Here is a 21,496-nt window from a genome sequence, read left to right on the forward strand (position 1 = left end):
TTTTCTTTGCAAACAATAAATAACAGAATTGACAGTGTAGAAAGCATCATTGGTGATATATATGGCAACTTTGGGAGACTGTCTGTTGATGCAGAGAAAAAGAACAAAGAGAGAAAGATAAAAACAAGAAAAAAGATTGGACATGGAAGTCAGAAGAGTCACTGTAAGTGATAAGCTAGAATAAATGAAGGAGAAAAAAGTCATTCAAAACTGTTTTTTTTTGGGGGGGGTGGGGGAGTACTGGGGTTTGAACTCAGGGACACGTGACTACTGAGTCATATCCACAGCCCTATTTTATATTTTATTTAGAGACAGAGTCTCACTGAATTGTTTAGCATCTCACTTTTGCTAAGCCTGGCTTTGAACTCACAATCCTCCTGTCTCAGCCTCCAGAGACCCTGGGATTACTGGCATGTGCCACCATGCCCAGCTCAAAACTGTTTTTCAGCACCCACTTTGTGTCATGGATTGTGAAGGTTTAGGGCATTCTACTATGAACAAAATCGATTGTCTTCTGTGTCTATGGAACTTAGGCATATAAAATGAAAAAAATTTCTAGGTCAAAAGATTCTTCCAAATCATGTATGTCATTTGAAAGAACGGTGAATGTGAGATGAAAATGGAGGAATTTTCATAATTTGAGGAAAAACAATGTATATTACAAAGGATGCCTGAATGTTACATCAAGACCAGTTAGGATTTATGTACATGAAGTCAACAGAAGGAATTCTTCAAAATGCAAAATCTCAAAAAATATACTATCCTTGTTTCTTTCTGAAAAAACATGTACTCAAAATATTCTTTCAGTGCCAAGCATGTGGGGGCACTCCTGCAGTACCAGTGATTTGGGAGGCTGAGGGGCTGGCCAGCCTGAGAAATTTATTGAGATCCTATTTCAAGATAAAAAAATAAAATAAAATAAAAAGAGCTGGAGATGCAGCATGGAGGTAGAATGACCCTGGGTCAAATTTGAAGTACTGGGGAAAAAAAAAAGTATTGTCACCTATGAGAAAGATGACTCAAATTTAAGAACTAAAGAACTAGAAACTGCAATATAAAACAGAATTTTGGAATTATTTAAACACAAAGTGAAAACCTAGTTTGCTTATGTCTCAGGTACAGCATCCCAAATTGTAGTAACAAAAAAGAAATTTGGGGAGGAAAAAGAGGTATTTATAAAAAAATAAAAAAGCAAAATGACTGAATGTATGCGGAGTGACTTTTTAATTAGAGATGTAGAGGGATTATGGGTTACAATGGTCATTAGATCTTCCAACTCATTACACCTGAAGGAAACTGAGGTCTAACCAAGCAATAGGCTTGTTCTAAGGCAACCACTGGCTGTGGACCTGCTGACCCTGACATGGCTCAGACCTGCAGCCCTCTGCATGTTCCAGCCCTTACATCAGCTCTTTGGCTTTTCTTCCCCACACACCTTCCTTAAAGGTTGACATGTGCCTCAGATCTGATCATCACCCCTGGATTTCAAAACCATCAATTCTAAGAATATGTTGTTTTTTTTTTTAAAAAAAGAAGTTTTTTCTTAAGAAAGAAATAAAAAACTATGCAAATGTGAGGTATAATCAGAAATAAATATTATAATTGAACTGCTAGGAAATTAATGAGAATCCTTACTGATTTTTTTTTTTTTTTTTTTGTGATCACGTCCTCATAACCTGGAAACTTTTATGCAATGCTATTCATTGATTCTGGTAGGGCCAAGCTAAATCTTAGATTTTGAAAGCGATTGTTTCAGAAATTCCTCATGGCAAATATTACTGTGTAAGGAAAAGAAAGATATCTAATACTGATAGGCCTTCTTCCCTTTGTTATAATTACTTTCAAATAAGTAGACTATATTCTTTGTGCTATAGAATCGAAAACACTGCGGATAGTGTTTTTATCCTGTAGTGCCTAAGTTTTCTAACTTGGTGCTTCTTTTCCGTGTCCATGAACCACCTCACAGTGTACTTGGCCACCACTCTGCAGAAACAAAATCCAGGCAAGAACACCACCAATCAGGTGGTGCATATGTGGTGATTTTATTGTGTTAAGCTAAATACATAACTACTGAGATGAGGTAAAGAACTTAAAGTGGGATTGAGCTTTTTCAGTTGCAAGTGTTTTATCATCCTAAATGAAAAAAAAAACAAAAACAAATGTATTTGTACCTTTACAAAAACACATTTAGTAGAAGATGATACACATATTGTATATTCTAAGACCCTATGTATAAATGAAATGTGTTTATCAGGACATTTGCTTTGTTTGTTTATACTGGATTTTGGAGAAACCTATTTCAATGATGACAATGAGAAAACCAGTTGTTCCTCAGTTGTTTGGTCAAAAACAGGTCACTTTTACGATCTTATTAGTGTAAAACAAGGTTTAAAGTCCATCTTTGCTACTTATGAGCTTATGCGTTTGATGAAGGACCTTTGTCACATATTTTACAATTAGTAATCTATTTCATCTTTGGTCAGAGATCAACCTTCAGCCTGTCTCTACAGTATGCATACAAACTGATTTTTACATCTCTAATTGTAAAAAAAAGCACTGTTTAGACAATACTCGAAAGATTGGACTGTCTGGAAAAAAGTAGAAGAGGCTAGTACTTGGCAATGGGGCAGTTTTGTCTTAGAACTGAGCTCTGAGGCAAGGGTTCACAACTGTCAGGGATTTGGGCCTGTAGGGGACATTTGACAAGGTCTGGAGACATATTTGGTGGTCATATTTGTGGTGGGAGGCAGAATCCGAAGGGTGTTACTAGCATCCCATGATTATAGGCTGTTGATGCAGCTAAATACCCTACAATGCATAGGAAAAACTCCCACCCACGCATCCACCAACAGAATACTCAGCCCAAAATGTCAGTAGTGATGCTGTTGATAGACCCTGGTGTAAAAGATCTTAAAAGTCATGCGGTATAACTTCCATTACACATTTAAGTCCAGACTGGTTGAATGATTCATGGAAGATTGGAAATAAAGTCTAGAATCCAGATTTTCTGATTTCCAGGTATGTGAGCATTTTAGTCTACTGTTCCTTCCCAATCCCCACAATCTTCTTCCCAACCACTTTCCCAAAGCCTCTGGAAAAGTGAGTCAGCGATTTTTCTCTGCAGAGATTGAAATCTGGAATATACCATACACAGAATTTTCCTATGCGAATTTAACATTTTGTTTTAAAACTCAATCTGAAAGCTTATCAGAGCAATGGCAAGTTACGGTTTTTCTTTCATCTTTTAGAGCTTGTGTTTGAATCGGGGTGCAGTAAAGTCATTTGATCTAATGATAAAGGAAAGAATTGGTGCACATCTATAATCCCAGCAATTCAGGAGGCTGAGGCAGGAGGATTGCTAGTTTAAAGCCAGCCTGAGCAATTTAGCAAGGCCCTAAGCAACTTAATGAGACTTTGTCTCAAAATAAAATATAGAGAACACCTGATTCCAATTATTGGCAGAGGGAGAGAGAGAGAGAGAGAGAGAGAGAGAGAGAGAGAGAGAGAGAAGTATTGAATGAGAAAGGAGCTGTATAAACTACAGCAAAGGAAAAAAATGGCAGTAATGAGAACCTAAAGAACACAGAAATGGGAGGAAGCTGAAAGAATCCTTTGAAGCTCTTTTGTAGTTTATAATTTTCATTAAAAAAAATCCCAGAAATAAGTAACACAAAACATTCTGTTTGGATTAAAACATGTTCTAATTTTTAAATGATGTCACTGAACAATATTGTGTAGCATTTGTTCTTTACTGTATTTTACAGCTGGTTTTGAGAGAGTATTCATTCTTTTCTCTTAATTTAATAAACACAAATCAATTACTATATGAAACAATACATTTCTGAGACAGACATTGTGGATACCTAGGTAGCACAGGACTCTGTCATCTAGGAACCCACAGGCTTCCTGGAGACAGATGTGTGAAAATTACGTCAAGTACAAGGTACTAAGTACACACACAGAGGTGTGGCTGTACACAGATGTGGTGTGGCACACAGTTATCTGTTCTGCCTGGGTGGAGTGGCTCTGATAAGTGCAAGCATTCTCATCTGTTCCTGAGTACATTTTCAGTTAGAAATAGTTATTCACAGAGTGTAGGACTAAAATAGAAACCACAATTTGATTCCTTTATGGGATTACATGACACCATGGTAAAGAGCTAGGACTTTCAATCCAGATAGACTTGGGTGTGAGTTCCAAGCTCACCCTCTACCCTGCCACTCACATATACACCACCTATTTTTGTTTGTTTGGTCAAGTCACTTATCTTTTCTGAATCTTGGTTTTCTTATCAGTAAGACTAGGAAGCTAAATTACATTCAGTGTTTAGTACCATGCAACAAATTTAGGATCAGTAAACAAGCAATACATAGAAGAAACTAGTTGTTATCATTGTTGCCAATACTAGTGCCATCATGAGTGAAAGGGTTTTTGTCTTCTTAATAAAGAAAAAAATTGAAAACTATATCCCTACTTTGGAAATGGGTCCAAAAGAAATCATTCTAACTAAGATCTAGTTCCATCTCCCTTAATCCTTGGGGCTTACACACAACAGATTAGACAAGTGTGATTCTTTATGTCCACCTTTGACACCAGTTTTTTTGTGTAATGCTCAGGCTACACCTGGTGGTCTGATGTAGGATTTCACATCTCAGCTACCAGATCATGACTAGAGAAACCCTTTATATCACATATGGAAGGCTCTTCTGTGGGTCTAACATGCCAGTGCTTTTTCTGATCCAAACAGCTGTCTTATACATGATTTTTAAAAGCACTTTCCAGATGCAATCTGGTCTGTACACCTCTACCTATTGAATATTTATTTCATACTTTTGAACTTTTTAATAAACTCCCAAGTACATTTGAAGGTCTAATTTAGATGATAAATGGTGTTCTTTCTATTATTTGTTCAAGTTGAAGAACTAATTCTTCTCAGTAATAAATTTCCTCCATCTAAAGCAGACTGAATGGATTGGAACTTGCCCACACATTTTTTTCTTGGAAAATTGTATTTGTCTATTTGTCGCTCCACCCACTCTGCATTCACATTTGAGAGGTGCTAAATAAGTCACACATTTGAAAATGTCATGCCTGTCTAATTTTATGCCTGGCAACATACGTTCTTTTTTTATTTTTTATTTTTTTGGATTTTAAGGAAAGTAAACAATATGCCACATTTCGAATATTTTGCCAAGTCTTATGTTATTGTTATATAGCACATGCAACCCTTCATTATAGCAATTTACCTATATAATTTCATAATAAAGCCACATGCATTTCATTTCTATGGTATGTAGGAAGACTGGATGCAAATAGCAGCATTTGATCTTTCATGAATGTAATTAATGCCAGAAGGAAAATTTTGAGTTCTATTTTTTCTTGGTCATGGAATCAACAAATGTATGGAAAACAGAATTGGAATATATATATGTTTGAGGATCACAGAAGTATAACACACTGTACTTCAGTATAAAAATCATACTAAGTGGGGCTGAGGATATGGCTCAGTGGTAGAGCACTTGTCTACCATGTATGAGGCCCTAGTTTCAATCCTCATTGTCAAAAAAAAAAAAAAAAAGAAAAGAAAAAGAAAATACACACACACACACACACACACATACACAAAGTGTAAATACTCTTAGAGATCCAAGTAAAAAACTGACTTTAGCATTTGTACACGTATAAAGATTAGCTTATTTCAGAGAAGCACATTCCACCTGTCCCTAAATGTGAACTGTCAAGTCACCTGTGGAAACTGCATCATCTGAATGTAGCTTTATCTTCAACCTGTCTATCAGGTAGTATCTATTCTTCTCTGAGTATCAGTTCCATTCTGTGTACTGTTGGTTCCTCTGTTTACTTTTTAGATTGACTCTTTCATATTAAAATTGAAGAAAAATATTTTAAGTCAATCATTCTGTTTTTTTTTTTTTTTTTGGTGTTGTTGTTGTTGTTTGAGAACTGTCTGTATACACATAAAAGATGTTTCCCTCTTTTTACTCCCCACCCCTCAACGTGTTCCTCTCCTGCATACAAGAGCACCACCATCCAGGCAGCCAAGCCTACAAACCTAGGAGTCAGCCTTAGGGTTTATTCTCTCCCTGAGAATCAGGGCTCTGTAGTCCCGTCAGATCTACCTTCATCTAGGTCTCAGCCTTCCATTTCTCTCCATCTCCATCACTGCCCCCTACTCTGGGCCACCCTCACCTTTCTCTTCCGGCTATTGCAGTGACCTCCAGAAGGACACTTCAGCTTCTGCGTTTCATTCCACCCTCCGCTTCAACCACACTCTATTGGCAGATGCTGTGATCCTTCAGTCACTCACCTAAGGCTCTGCTGGAAACAGCATTTCCATCCTTCCTTGAGGCCTGACAGGCTAAGCCTATTTTGCCTCAGCACCATCCCACCCCCTGTACCTAGAAAGTCCTTTCCTGACATTTTCGTGTCTTAAAGGTCTCAGGTTGGTCTGCTCTATCACTCACTATTATGTTATCTTCTCTGTGGAAGTTATGACAATTGATCTCTAAAAAAGAATGAACAGACTTTATGTTTTAGATCATTTTCTGTCTTTGTGGAAAAATTGAGGACAAAGTACATCATCCCATATACTCCCTCTCTGTCCTTAAATAGTTTCTTCTGTTACTGACATATTGCATTTGTGTGGGGCATTCATCCCAGGTGATGAACCCTATTGACATTATTAACTAAAGTCCACAGTGTAGATTAGGGATCACTGTTTGTGCCGAACTTTCTACAGGTTTTGATGAATCCATAATGTAATGCATTCACCATTATACAATACAGAAGAGTTTCACTGTTCTAAAACCTACTGTCTTACCATCTCTGGCCTCCCAACCTCTGACAACCACTGATCTTAGCCTTTCCCAGAATGTTGTCACACAGTGTGTTGATGTCACACAGTGTGTTCACTATTTGATTATTTGAAAATAATTAACTTAATTATTGTCTGTGTTTCTAAAGACAAAGGCTTCAGAGAATAGGGTCCATCGTTTTGTTCTCCTCTTTCCCCACAGGGCCAACAACAGGTCTGTGGTGATCCTCTGGCAGGATGGATTGATGGAATGAATTACCCACTAATCTAATTGATAGCAATCACCCAAACTTCCTTTCTTGATTTGTTCTAATAACGTTGAGGCAGACTTACCTAAATTTCTAATTTTTACATTGGTGGCTTGAAAATATCTGGAAAAGAGTTGCCCCTGTTCTCAGATGGTGGAAGGTGTGGCTATGGTAGGTCCTTTGGCCACATAAAACCAATGCAGGGATGTGACTAGTTATGCTGGGAACACGGGCAATCCCAAGTTATGACTGCTAGATCTGAAATGTATCTTATATTAATAGCACGTTCAGGGATGCTTCTCTCTGCCCTTTAGTACCCAAAGGCTGCATATAAATCTGCTTCTCAATTTTCTCCTATCATTTCCTCCACTCTTCTGAATCTTAACCATTTATTCCCCCAGTCAATCTCCATTTTTGTCACTTTCTACCCCTTTCTATTCTCCATTCCTCTGCTCCCTCCCTCCTCCTTTCCTCCCTTCCTTCTTACTTTCTTGGTCTTGCACATGCTAGGCAAGTGCTCTACCATTTAGCTTCACCCCCTGCCCCTCCTATCCTTTTTCACCTGTAAAGCAGAAAAACAACGAAATTGTGACTGACAAGATAGAGAACAACATTTGATATTTCCTATGTTAAGGAAAGAAGAATCCCATATTTTAAAATGCAGTTAACCATAACGAGGAATCAAACCTTTTTAAACAGTAAGAAATACTTAGAGGTCTCTGCTACAATTTCTGTAAAACATTCCATTTTCTTTCATGAAAATTCTTTATTATTAAGCTCCACCTTTAAGATATAAAGATCTATTTTTAACGTTATTCTTAGCTTATTCTTTTGTTCATTGGGTTGCAACTTTTAGAAATCTTTCATAATTCCTGAACTCTAAAAAATACCTTTGAGTGGAAGTTTTAGGATGTTTTTCTTTTCTTTTCTTTTCTTTTTTTTTAACTGGGGATGAAATCTAGGGGCACATCTCCCTTCCCCTATTTTGAGGCAAGGTCTTGCTTAACTGCTGAAGCTGGCCTTGAACTTGGGAATTGTGATCTTTCTGCCTCAGCTTCTCTAGTAGCTGAGATTATAGCCATGTGCCACCAAGCCCTGTGGTTTACTTCAGGATTTTGAGTTCTAGGAAACAGACCCATCTTTACCCTATTTAATATCCTTCAAATTTAGATCCACTCAGCCTCTGTCTTTCTGGACTAAACCCCAATCTTTCTACCATAAACCCCTTCCCAGCAAGGGAAGCACGAATGAGCAAAATCCAGAAAACACTTGCTAATGCTGTTAATTGTGGATAGAATAAGCAGAATAATGTATATTTTGGGGGCATTTAAAAAGTATAAAAAAAGCATTTTTGAAAAATATGCAAAATTAAAAACAATAGCACATAGGAAAAAAGATATTAAAACTCATCCATAAACATCCAGTATTATGTCATGTCACAAAATTTTCAAAGAAATAAAAAAAAAATTTGTACTTGAAAGATAACTCTTAAATCATTCAATACCAAATAGCACTGTGTAATTTAGTGCATTAGGTTTATTTGAAGTTCTACTTTAAAAAATTATTAATATGCTTTTAAAGTGTACACATCGTAACTTACAGAATTATTGCAGTACATACTTTTATACTTATGTATTCACCTAAAATATTAGTTGGTAGAGGTGATCTAGCCTGTGAAGCTATAATCACCTCTTTTGCATGCCTGGTATTTTGTAGAATGCTTTCAAGAGCCTTTAAAAGTAAGGAAATAACTCTGCCTTGGGGAGTTAAGCTTGCCCCAAAGACACATTTCTTCTTTTAAATTTTTTCCTGAGTTCCATAAAGATGATATAAAAGGAGGAATAAAGTAAGCCCAAAGTATGCCCATGAGACTTAAATGACTTTGAGGGTTTCAGTGACCTTAGTAAATCACGGTCTAAAGCTTCATTCTCAGGGTTGATCAAGTTACTAAAAACTTCAGTGCAATTACAGCTCTGTTCTTAAGCAGGTCAGCATCCACACCTCCTCAGGCTTCCCTTTAGCAATCACTCTGCCTGTCACTGAATATTCCCAAATAACAGGATTACAGTCTTGCTTCTTTGCCCAGTCTTTTCAACCTTCATTTGAATGGCAATGTATCCAATAACATTAAGTAGTGGACTCAGGAAAGGATAAAGTATACGAAGAAGCCAACTTACCATCAAACACGTTACTATAATAATAAAGATGCTGAGAAAAATGACAACAGCATAAAATCCTTCTTTGCTCCAGATTCTGTCCGCTTCATGCTGCCCTTGTAAAACATTTTTCTTTAAAAGCAAAACAGAAAGTCCGATGTTAAATGAGAGCTTGAGGAAACTGGCGTTCTTATTTAAACACTAAAATATTTTTAGCTTTATTCCATTCAGTGTAGTGGAACACACCTACACCCCCCGCTGCCTGCGCTGCATCTCCAACTGATCTAGACAACAGTCAGCCATCCTGATACATCAAAAGACCGTGCAATCTCCGGAACAGGAGCAGGCATGCCCAGCTGGGCATAGAAGGACCTCGCCTTTGGAAAAGTCCCTCACTGTTTCTCTTGGAGCTACCTGGTTCACAGGTAAGAGAGTTCTGTTCTGTGCTGAGGAAACTTGTTTCTGAATCGTTCCTTACTCTCAAGTTCCCTCCCACACATCAACTCCCTGGTTTACCCTGGCTTACGTGCAGTGCAGGAACACTGCTTTTACTTTTAAACAAAAGCTAAACAGGTGCAAACAAAAGCGCATGATGCATTCATAAATACAGCAACACTATCAGAATCACTGCTCCACCCTTTATCACATCAGTTTTTTTTTTTTTTTTCCCCTGTAAGTGGTGTTTACTTTGTCGAAATCTCATGAAGCACCATCCCAACCATATAAATTGTTAGGGCATTATATTTTATTTAAAGTAACAGGAAAGACAAAGTTCAGAGTTATTGGGTAATGAAAGGTAAAATAAATAGGTTTATTTTTATTGCTTTTGCTTAATACTTTGGGGGTGGAAGAGTGAAGAAGAAACATGCATAAAATGTGAATGTCTCTTAGTTGACGTCTCCCTTTCTTTAAAGAAAATAGCACACTGACATCAAATCAAAATCTTGAACGAAATTGTTTTATAATGTAGTGACATTATAGATTTATAGTTAAAGAAACTTCAACTTTGAAACCAACTGATTCGTGATGAGGAAAAACAAAGTCTAAGTCATTTCAAATGATTCCATTCATCTAAAATTCAGTCTTGTTGAGAGCAGCTTTTTTATTCCTTTAGCCAGGGACAGTATGTACCCTTGTGTATTGTCTGCAATGGCTCAGAAAGCCTTGAGTGAAACTTGTCTTCTAGGTGCCTGAACTTTGAAATCATTTCCAATTGTTCTTTAAACCTAGAAAAATACATCAAGTATTTGTAAACTCGACAAAATATTTGCCCTGAGAAAGACTTTATGAGACTTTTTATCTTGAAACTCAATCAAATCTTGGTGGAGAGATGAGCAAGGCAGAATAGAAAAGATCTTTGAGTTCAATTGTTATTACAAAAATTATTTGGAGGGAGACATAATCATTGCTTGAAGTAGTCAAGTTTCCATTTTTTTTTTTTTGCTTGTAAAATAGTGATGTGCTCACTATAAAATCTTTTATACTTTCTAGAAAGATGCATAGATAGAAAAAAATAATTTTGATGCATATTTTTAAAGTAAGTAAATGGTAAATTAATGGAGAATATGAAAATACTTGGTTGATGGCATGATTAGTAAATGAGCATCCTGCTGGGAAAAAAAAATTCTTAGAGTCAAGTGATGATTTTCTTTTCTTTTACCTTTGACATCAGCCAGAACCTTTTGTTTTATTTTGTTTTGTTTTATTCCAGTGTCTCTACAAACATAGCTAAAAAAATAACAGAAAAGAAAACTCCTGTAGGAATCAAGTATAAATATGGAAATGAATTTTTTTTTTGCAAGCAACTAAATAGCATCCATTGTGTGTTATAAAAGCAAACTAGTTAAGCCTTCAAATAGGCAGCATAAATTTGTCAAATTTAAGTATAAGGATCTGAGCTTAAACTCATGTGAAATTTGGATAAAAAGGGGTGATTAGGTGGGTGGAAAAAGATGTTGTGTTCCTAACCTGGCTTGGTTTGTTTTTCTTTTTTCCTGCTGTAGTTCTACAACTTCTGGAATATCAGTGTGTTCCTTTTTGCTTAAGACAAATCTTATGCCGGGTGTGGTGGAGCACACCTATAATCCCAGTGGCTCTGGAAGCTGGGGCAGGAGGATTGTGAGTTCAAAGCCAGCCTCAGCAGTTTATGGAGGTCCTAAATAACTCAGTGAGACCCTGTCTCTAAAGAAAATATAAAAAAGGACTGGGGATGTGGCTCAGTGATTCAGTATCCCTGGGTTCAGACCCCAGTACACACACACACACAAAAGTTTGTTTGTTTTCCTTTTTAACTGAAGCAATGATGATGGAAGAATTATTCCCTAACCTCCCATCCCCCACCTCCCGTTTGAAGGACACATGTTTTGAACTAGAGCTTAGTCACTGCACTTTCTTGGTAAATAGATCTCCTTCTGAGTCATGCTACTCCTGCTGAGCACTACTATATTTGTTCAGAGATCTGAAAAACTTGATAAGGGCAGGGTAATAAATGGAAAAGTTTGTAGTTAAGATCCCACAAATCAAAAGATTATAACTCACAGAAATCTCCCGTCTAACCTTTGCATCGGGTTAACTTGATGCCTTTTATATTTTATCAGGAGGTTGAAGGTTCAGTAATTCACATATTCCACAGCAGGTCAAATTAATGGCCCTCTATCATCTTTATGTTTTTTTCATAACTACATTGTTTTGCCCTTTAACTTGGTTGCAGTGAAAAAGCTGATGAGTTTCATTATTTAAAATTTGGACAGTTTTCAATAACTTTTCTCTATCTGTTCAATAATTTGTTATATGTGTTAAAAGTTTGTTCTGTTCTCCCTCCCCCTCTTCTTTATTTTCGTTCCATTCCCCCCCTACCACCATTTCCTTTCCTTTCCAATTCTGATCCCAGATGCTAGAAAAGATGATACAGAGATATAGACTTTAGGATATATCCCTTTGGGAGAGATGAAGCACACAGAATAAGAATGAAGTGGAAATGTTATAAATTATCTGATTAATTTGACTGACTCAGGCAGATGAATGAGATGTATCTGACAAAAATATGGCTTTGTTGGGTGCATGCCAAACTCCCACTGCATTAGGCACAAGGTGAACACTTGGTCTGAATGATCAATACATGTCAACATTGATTGAATATCTCCTGTATGACCAGGCTCATAATTCTTTAGACTCAACTGCTGGCTAATGCTTCAAGTTAGAAGGAAAATCACCCAACTCTTGAATGATAGTTCATATTTACATGTTGTATTTTTTTTTCTCTTTGTAAATATCCCATGAATGTATCAGGCAGCATATTAGCCTTTTATTTAAAGAACTTAACTTCCTCCTTTGAAATATAAGACCTGTGAAACTGGAATCATTTACAGTTGAATAACAACAAAATCCCTAAGTAATTTTTTTCAATATTAATGCAGAGCTTATTGTTTCAATAGATATTCAATTCATTTTCTAAAAACATTTGTAAATAGAGATTAAATAATGAGTTTAATTTGATTTCCCTGGAATTTGACCTATTAGTCAAGTGAAGGTCTAGTTTTATCTTTATGAACGTCTTACAATAAAATAACACTTAAGAGTCTACAATGCTCTAGGTGTCACATAAAAATATGTAAAAGAAATAATGTCTTTTTAAGAAATTTAGACTGGAAACAAAATCAGATGAACAAACAAAAGCAATTCTCAATTTGGTAATTTTGTTTCCCAAGTGTCATTGTCAATTAAAAAAAATAAAGCATATAAAGAAACAGCAGCAACAACAAAAACATCTTTCATGAATGTTATTAATGTAAATTTAGGAAATAGATGCTTTGCGACATCATTCATGATATTCTGTGATCAATGTAAAGGGTGAAAAGTCAAAAGACCAAGGTTCTTTTTATTTTGTTAATGACCATGTTACCATAGCCAGCTGTGTTTTGGGGATTAAAATGTGAAAAAAAATGGGTTGAGACATAAGCGGTTATAGCACATTAACCATAAGAAGATGGATAAAGATGTGGGGAAGCTCAGAGAATACTATAGCTGGCTTTAAACAACTACCCACAAATGTGTTTGCAACACTCTAAGCTCTCTCTGTAGCTCTGTAAATAGCTTCCGTAGGCACATGCTCACTGCTAACTGGTTTGTCCTGGGCTTCAGGTCAAAGGGGGATGCCTGGCTTCTTCTAGGAGTGCCTGAACAAAAGGTTCAGACGACCCATCTCTCCGTGATGACATGCTTCTGATAGCATACTGGCTGACCTCCTATAGATTAAAGATTTCCTGGATTTTTAGATTCTAATAATTTTATGAGAAAATACCACATTTTGATGGCCAAATATGCTTTCATTTTTCAAGTCCAGGATAGGCCTTGTGACCTATAGTGGACTAACAGCTCTGTGATAGCTGGTTAAGGTAAGCTCTTCATCTGCACTGAGCTGGGCTGGGTTGGAGGACCCTAAGTATTTGATTTTCAACTAGTTGTTTTTATATAATAATTTCCCCTTGGTGAGCAAATGTGGATAACTTAACAGAATGCTTTATTCCTAAAGCCTTCAGAATGGTATTTAAATTTAGAATAAAGAAACAGGGAGGGGATTTATATTATTCTCTAAAAGTTTATATGAAACAGAATGAATTCATTCAATGGCATTTTTTAAATTTAAAGAGGAATTATCTTAGGCAACATGTGCTAGTCTGGCTGTGAAGGGTCTAAGTTGTGAGAATGGGGTTGATTGGTTATACAAAGTAGGTCACTTCAGATTCAGATGTACATAGGGCTGGGGAGGGGTCTGGGTGAGTAATCTCCTATTAACCCTCTTCTCTGGCCTCTGGAAAGCACAAGGTGGAGTCCTCTTTAAAATTCTCATGGCATGGGCATAGTGCTGTATTCTGTTTTTCTGTACCTTACTTGCTCTTCAAGAACATAAAGTCATTGAGAGAAGTAATTATATTATTTATTTATTTGCTTGCTTGTCTACTCATCTGTTTTTCTGACTTTGGATGCAACCTAGCATGCCATGTGGCTATTTGTTGATTCAGGTTTTCACTGTGTGCCCTTTGAACGCCAGGCACTAAATGCAGGCTCTAAGACACAGCTATAAGACATGTCACATACTCCCAGGGAACCCACCCCAGAGAGACAGACTTGAAGGCCAAGGGGTTTCTGTTCAAGGAGAACAAAAGACAAGGCACACTCAGGTCTGTGAGGGCACTAGGAAAGACTGTTCAAGAGACCGATCTTGCAGAATGAAAGGTCCATAGAAGAAGTCATGTACTAAACAGCACTGAAGGAGGAGAGCATGTGGGGGCTCGTGATGTTTGTATGCTTAGAGCTGCCGAAACTGAACTAGGAAAGGGTGCTCAACATTGATGGAGTCCTGCACATCTAGGACCACCTACTGTACTAAGAAATCCAGACTTCATTCTGAGGTACTTTGGAAGCCAAAGAAGAATCATGAAATTAGGACAGCAAGCCACATTTACATTGACAAAGATGACTCCAGTGGCAAGAAAAAACAAAGCAAAACAAACACAAAGTCCCCACATGTGTCTTTGGAGAAGAGGGACAGGGAAGGGGGACAAGACTAAATGCAGGAAGATCAATGGGAGTTGTTGTCACAGTCACCATTCAATGATGACATACAGTAGCCTTCCTATTTGTAGTTTCTTCATCTGCAAATTTGGCCAACCATGTATGGAAAATCTTGGGGAAAAAAACTTGTACCTGTACTTAACATGTACAGACTTTTATTGTCATTATGCCCTAAACAATATAGAATGACAACTATTTATACAGCACTTCTATTATGCTACTCTTATTGTTTAGATGTGAGTTGTCCCCCAGAAACTCACATGTGAGACAGGGCAAGAAGGGTCAGAGGAGAAATGATTGGGTTGTAAGAGAGTTAACCCAATCAGTGAATTCACCCCCCTCATAGGGATTAACTGAGTGGTAACTGAAGTAGTCGGGTGTGGCTGGAGGAGGTGGGAATTGGGCATGGCTTTGGGGTACATATTTTCTATCTGGAGAGTGAAGACTCTCTCTCTTCTGAGTATGATGTGAGCTGCTTCCCTCGGCCACACTCTTCCACCATGATGTACTGCCTTACCTTGAGCCCAGAGGAATGGAGTCAGCCTTCTCTGGATTAAGACCTCTGAAACCCGGGCCCTCCAGTAAACTTTTCCTCCCCTAAAATTGTTCTGGTTGGATCCTTTAGTCACAGTGGCAAAAAACACCTGACTAAAACTGCTAGGTTTTATAAGTAATCTAGAAATGATTTAAAGTATATCGGAGAATATGTGTAGGCTGCATGCAAATACTATGCTATTTTATTTAAGAAATTTAAGCACCAATAAATTTTGGTATCCTTTGGGGTCCTGGAACCATTCCTCAAAGGATACCAAGGGAGGGCTGCATGTTCCTGCTCTGCCAATCCATCCTGTATTCAAATTATTTTGTTTAGTGCCTATTCAATGTGAGGATTTTGACATATATCTAAAAATTTTAATCTGTATTTCAGGTTTATAAGATAAGAACTATACCTATTTTGGCTCTGAAGAAACTGAGACTCAGATTGACCCTATGCAAAGGTTAAATGACCTGCCCAAGATCACACACATCTTAAGTGTCAGCCTTGGGATTCAAACTCTCTTGTACCAAAGGTTTTTATATCATAGTTGTTAATATTTGCTGATTGAGAAGCAGTATGATTTACTGGGAAGAAGAGTAGACTCTTTTTTCTTTTTTTTTTTCCTGTTTTTGGTACTAGGGATTGAATCCAGGGGCACCTAACCACTGAGCTACATCCACAGCTCTTTTTATTTCTTATTTTGAGACAGGGTCTTGCTAAGTTGCTTACGGCTTCACTAAGTTTCTGAGAATGGCTTTGAACTTGCAATCTTTTTGCCTTAGCCTCCCAGGTCACTGGGATTACAGGTATGCACCACTATACCCGGCATAGAATAGACTAGAGATCAAGATACCTAGATCTTATATGTTGCTTTATACTTTGTTCTGACACCTCAGGGGAATCACTTAATTTCTGTGGACCTTACTTTCTGTATCAGCAAAATGTTCATATGTTCCCTCGAGGTCAAGTTCTATGATTTTCTGAATCAAATTACATCCTATATACATCCAATAAACATCCTACGTTTAGGATGTCGATCATTCCAGTTTGTGGAGACTAAACATACTCAGGAGCAAGACGGAGGAGGTGGTAGGGGAAATTTTTGAAAAGTGTTATATTTGGAAAATATAATAAAGCAAATATTGCCTGTGTTTATGTCTGGTTTCCTCAGCAAAGGAAAAGACACATTCCAACTTAATTCTAAAGTAATCATTTTTCCCCAATGAAGGCCATGTGGACAGGTGTATCTGTTGAGTAGGAAAGACAAATAGTGGGTTTTTTCCTGTTTTTTTTTGGGGGGCGGGCGGTGTTTGTTTTGACATCAGTTTCAAGTAATGTAACTGGTCTTCCTTCCAGACTAAATTTACTGGTTAAGTTGAAATAAGTTACAAGGCCATAAAATTTCTGAAGAAAGTGTCAAAAAGTGGAACTTTGATATGAAAATGAATTTATTTAAGGAACAAACATCAGTAGTTTGAAGAGCAGAGAATTCTGACCCTTTGGGAGATTTTTTTTTTCCAAGTCAAATAACACACCATAAACAGCTTTCATCTCAAAGCCTCATGGGGTTGGATTACCATATCATGCTAAGTGTGCAAATTTTTAAATAAAATATTCCATGCAATGCCATACCTCAGGGGAGACTTCTGTGATTCCAAATTGGGATAAGCTTTGATGTAAAACATTGATGTTAAGTGAACGCAACACTTCCTCAGATGGCAGAGCGTCAGAAATTCCTGCTTTTCGGTTTATGGGAGACACAAATAGTTCAACACTGTTCTTCTTTTCCTAGTAAAAACAGATTATTTGTAGATGTTATAGACATTTTAAGCAATGTTGTATAATATTTTCCTTTGGAAACATTACAGAAAATCAGAACCCTGGAATCCTTAAAGTCATCGTGGAGTTCACATTGGTTTGTTATTCTCTGATGGAGTTAATATTAACAGTCTGACATCTAAATTCTTTAAATGGCCTCCTTCTAGCTAGGTGGCTCTCCAAAATTTGGAATTTTATATTTCATTAGATATTGGTTTATTTTCCATTCCATATTTTTAGTTTTGGAATATGTTGTTCAGATGCTCCCTGAGTCTGAGTAGTAATATTTAAAGAAGTGTTTTAAAATCAAGTGAATTAAATAGAACTGGATGTAATAGCATCAGTGGACACCACCACTATTCTCTGTGTTTTCCTCGTGACTTTGTGAAGGTGAAGGCTGCACTAGCCAAGGCTAATATTGCTAAATGAAGTCCCTTCCTTGAGTCGGTTCACCTCAGACATTTTAAAAATTTTAAATATCTACCCTTTGGAAGAAATGCATATATGCATTGGTATGATACTTTTCCTATTAATATTACCTCACTAGCAAAATGGAGACAGATTTCTTACCGTAAATGGTCAATATGCCACATACACACAAAAAACAAACACCAGACAAGAAATACCATTGACATGAAAACATTCTCTTTTACAACTTAAACAATACAAGTGTAAAAGGAAATGATTGTTAGTCTTTTTTTTTGACACATAGAGTTCTCTCATGCTAGAGAATTTTCTTTGCATGCAATTTATCAGAAGTTCACCCATGTATAAAATGAAGAATTGATGTACTACTAGCAATCCAGAAAAAGATTCTGTGTTAGTAGGAACAACAGACAATGACAATCAATATTTACATTGACATGAAATATGCTTATGATAACTTATTAAATAACTTATAACCTAATAACAATAGAAGGATAGAACATTTGTTTTATGCGTGGCATGCTCTTGTGTACTTTAAATCTGTTATTTCATTAAAAGAGTCACAGGAGATGGGCATTATGGTTATCTCCATCTCACAAACATAAGTGGTTTGTCCATGGTCACCCGTCTGGGACTGCCATGCTAGCTAGCAATGGAGTGTAGTTCTTCTTGTCTGTCTCCAAAGCATATGTTCTTCATCACTCTGCTCTGCTGCTTCAGGTATTATAACTCTGCTCACTATAATAACTACTTTTAACAGTGCTACTAACAGTTTCCAAGGATAGATATATCCTTCTCCAGGTATGGCAAATCCTCTTTCATCTCTGCAAACAACTATTATGTTCATTTAGTCTTTACGCATAAAAGTATATCTTAGTTATGTATGTGTGTGCATGTGTGTGTCTATTAAAAAAAATCTAGATCTAGAGCCAAGATTTCTATAATACCTAAATCTTCTCACTTGAGCAAGATATGCTCTGGACATAATAACCTACTTTATTCTTAAAGGATATTATAAAATGCTTTTTTTCCTCTTCTTTGAAACTGAGATGAAACTTTATCTTTTTAAAAAACCTATTTAAAAAGATAAAGAAAATGGTTAGCTTACAGAAGAAAGCATTTTCTGGGGAATGAAACAACTCGTCCTCCACATGCTGAAAAATGGAAAGAAACATAACTCTAAATCAAAAACAAAAAAGCAATTTCTATCCATAGTTAGGGACACAGATGTGGAGACAGTGGAAGGTTGAACTCAAGCAGGAACATGACAATTAAAGGCAGGGAGATTCTTTATAGTCCTTGCGTGGACTTCCTATGCAGTGGAAATTAAAAACAAATTTAAAATGATTCAAAAATTCTAAAGTCCCTTTTCACATGAACCTTAGGGATTAGATTTTACAAAGAAAAAAAATCATCTGATCTGAATTTGACCTCCTCCCCCTTTTTTCCCTTTGCTCACATCCACCTCCAAGTGTAGATGGGAACATGTAGTTAGATGATATTTAACATCCAGGTTCCCAAACACTAAGGAAGGAGACAAAAGAATGGATATGGATGATTGACAGTTAGGTCTAACGTGGGGTATATGCAGAGCATTTCTTGGGTTTACCTGAACCCCACTTCAGATGCCCATCCAATTTTTCTCTTGGCTTTTCTGAACTATCAATGCTTACATTCCATTTGGGCTGCTGTCTGCAAGGACTAGTTCTTCTTTATTCAAAGTCCTCTGCCTTGTGTATTTTTTATCCATCATTTTCTATTGATATGCTAGAAGGGGTTTTCATTGATACTCTCTGGAAATAGTGCTTTACCTGATACAGAGCTGCAAAGGGGAATATTTGAGGAGTAGTGTCAAGTTAGTAAGGTGAGTTCTGGGAACCCTTTATTCATATTTACCAGGGTATCTAGTCTTGAACTATGACAGGATTGACAAACTTTTCCTGAAAAGGGCCAGATGGTAAATAGTTTAGGCTTCATGGGCCAAACACTGAGTTGCAGTTATTCTTATCTGATGCTGTACGTATGAAAGCAGCCAAGGTGAATGAGAGGAGGTGACTTGCTCCACTCAGTCAATGAAACATTGTTTGTAAAAATGGGTTGTATGCAGGAATTGACTCATGAACTATTAGAACTACAGCATGAGCACTTAGATGACATAAGAAACAGCTTGAATTCTGGGAACATGGGTGTAGGTATCTTACAATGAGGCGGTTGATGTGCACTTGCTGGGGTAGGAGTCCTAAAGCTGCAGCCACTCCTTGGCGGAATATCCGAAGCAGGGTTATGTTCAGCTTGTTTACATCCATTTGCAGTGTCTGGAAAAGAAAAACAAACAAACAAAAAAGAAAATTTTAAATTTTAGTAAGTTTCTGGTTTAAGACAGTTGGTTCCTGACTGATGACTGACCACAAAAATTTCTGTGACTATTAAGTTTACACTCCGGGTACTTTATTGAATTTTCATGGAAATATAGCTGTATGGATATTTTATGTGAATTTTAATTATGGGATAACACAATTTGTCTAATTATTTTCAAAAAACACAAATAAATGGACAATTCATAAAGAATTTCATGGCAACATGCTGTGGATTTATTTTGCTTTTGTTCAAGTCCAGATGGAATCTGCGGCCAAATATATTTCAGCTATCCAAGCTGAAGGTCGTATTTAATTTGTGTTCACAGTTACAGAGACAAAGATGCTGTGTAAGTTCTATAAAGACTGAGTTGGCAGTTTCTCTATACAGTGATCTGCCGCCGGTGCAAGGCAAATAAATGAAGTGCAATAATGATTTGCAAACTCTTCTAAAGTCCAGGGTACTGATGATTTGGTCCAAGGTAAATGATTTATATTCAATGTTTGGAAAAATGTTAAAATGTTAAAAAGTTCCTAAAATACAAATCAACTTGTGATATTAGTTAATATAGCCTTAATTTAAGTCTTGAGTACTATTACTTCAGTTAAATCATGATCTGGTTCACTATGTATTTTCAAGAATGCATTTTAGTAATTTGAGATAGATACTTTCCAGGCAGGCAAACCAAATCTTTATGCATTTCATGTGTCCTTAGAATGCTTAATTCACTGATTTGACCATAATAGATTCTCAATAGCTATTGGGTGCTGCAATATCACATCTTCTATAAAATGGGGCACACTTCTAAGGACACTCTTCTCTGATAAAGAGGCTGGCTTACAAGTGCAACCTATTATAGAGTAGGAATTCTTAAACTGAGCCTTCTCTCAAGGAAAATGATACTGCTTTGAGAATTTGTAGACTTGTTAGGAAATAATATATCTTCTATACATAAAGTTAGTACAAAACAACTGACTGGAAACTAGACCAAATGCTCAATGCCACAGGAACCTCAGGCAGTTTGGGAAGGCAAAATAGAATGATTCTGGGTCAAGATGGAAGGCTTATCTAAATATCCAGACTACATTTCCTCCTGAGGATCTTTTAATGATTTCATAGGGCAGGGACCCTGGGGCTTGGTCACATTAGGGAGCTGAAACTGGACTCCTTGCAAAGAATTGGGCAGAATCATTGAAAAACCATTTCTAACAGCCCAAGAGGCAACAAATTGCTTCTAGGGAAGGGAAAGGAAAACTATGTTGGTGATAGGTTGAAAAGCAACCTGGAAGCAACATTTTAAAAATATATTTGTTTTCATTATATTTCAAGTAAAACAACAGAAATTTATTGTCTCAGAGTTCTAGAGGCTAGAAGTCTGAATCAAGGTGTCTACTGGGTTATGTTCCCTCTTTAATCTGTAGGTGAGAAGCTTTCCTTGGGTCTTCTAGCTTCTATTATTGGTCAGCAGTTTTTGGTATTGTTGACTTGAACATGTACCACTTCAATCTCTGCCACTGTCATCACATGGCCGTCTTCTCCCTGTGTGTCT

At 36.9% G+C, this 21,496-nt stretch overlaps 1 protein-coding gene across 3 annotated transcripts in view; it reads right to left on the reverse strand.

Annotated features, from left to right (window-relative positions):
* The window catches only part of Ptprr (protein tyrosine phosphatase receptor type R), a 258,417-nt gene that overhangs the window by 92,521 nt on the left and 144,400 nt on the right, over positions 1-21,496 (reverse strand). For 2 of the 3 annotated variants that reach the window (XM_076853109.1, XM_076853111.1), the window contains 3 exons: positions 19,794-19,907; positions 16,981-17,136; positions 9,258-9,368 (listed from right to left, as the gene is read on the reverse strand). In XM_076853109.1, the coding sequence (XP_076709224.1) occupies positions 9,258-9,368; positions 16,981-17,136; positions 19,794-19,907 (381 nt within the window). The remainder of the gene's footprint in view (positions 1-9,257; positions 9,369-16,980; positions 17,137-19,793; positions 19,908-21,496) is intronic. The other variant, XM_076853110.1, reaches the window with a different exon arrangement.

Source organism: Callospermophilus lateralis, chromosome 4 (assembly GCF_048772815.1).
Source record: "Callospermophilus lateralis isolate mCalLat2 chromosome 4, mCalLat2.hap1, whole genome shotgun sequence".
Taxonomy (NCBI): domain Eukaryota; kingdom Metazoa; phylum Chordata; class Mammalia; order Rodentia; family Sciuridae; genus Callospermophilus; species Callospermophilus lateralis.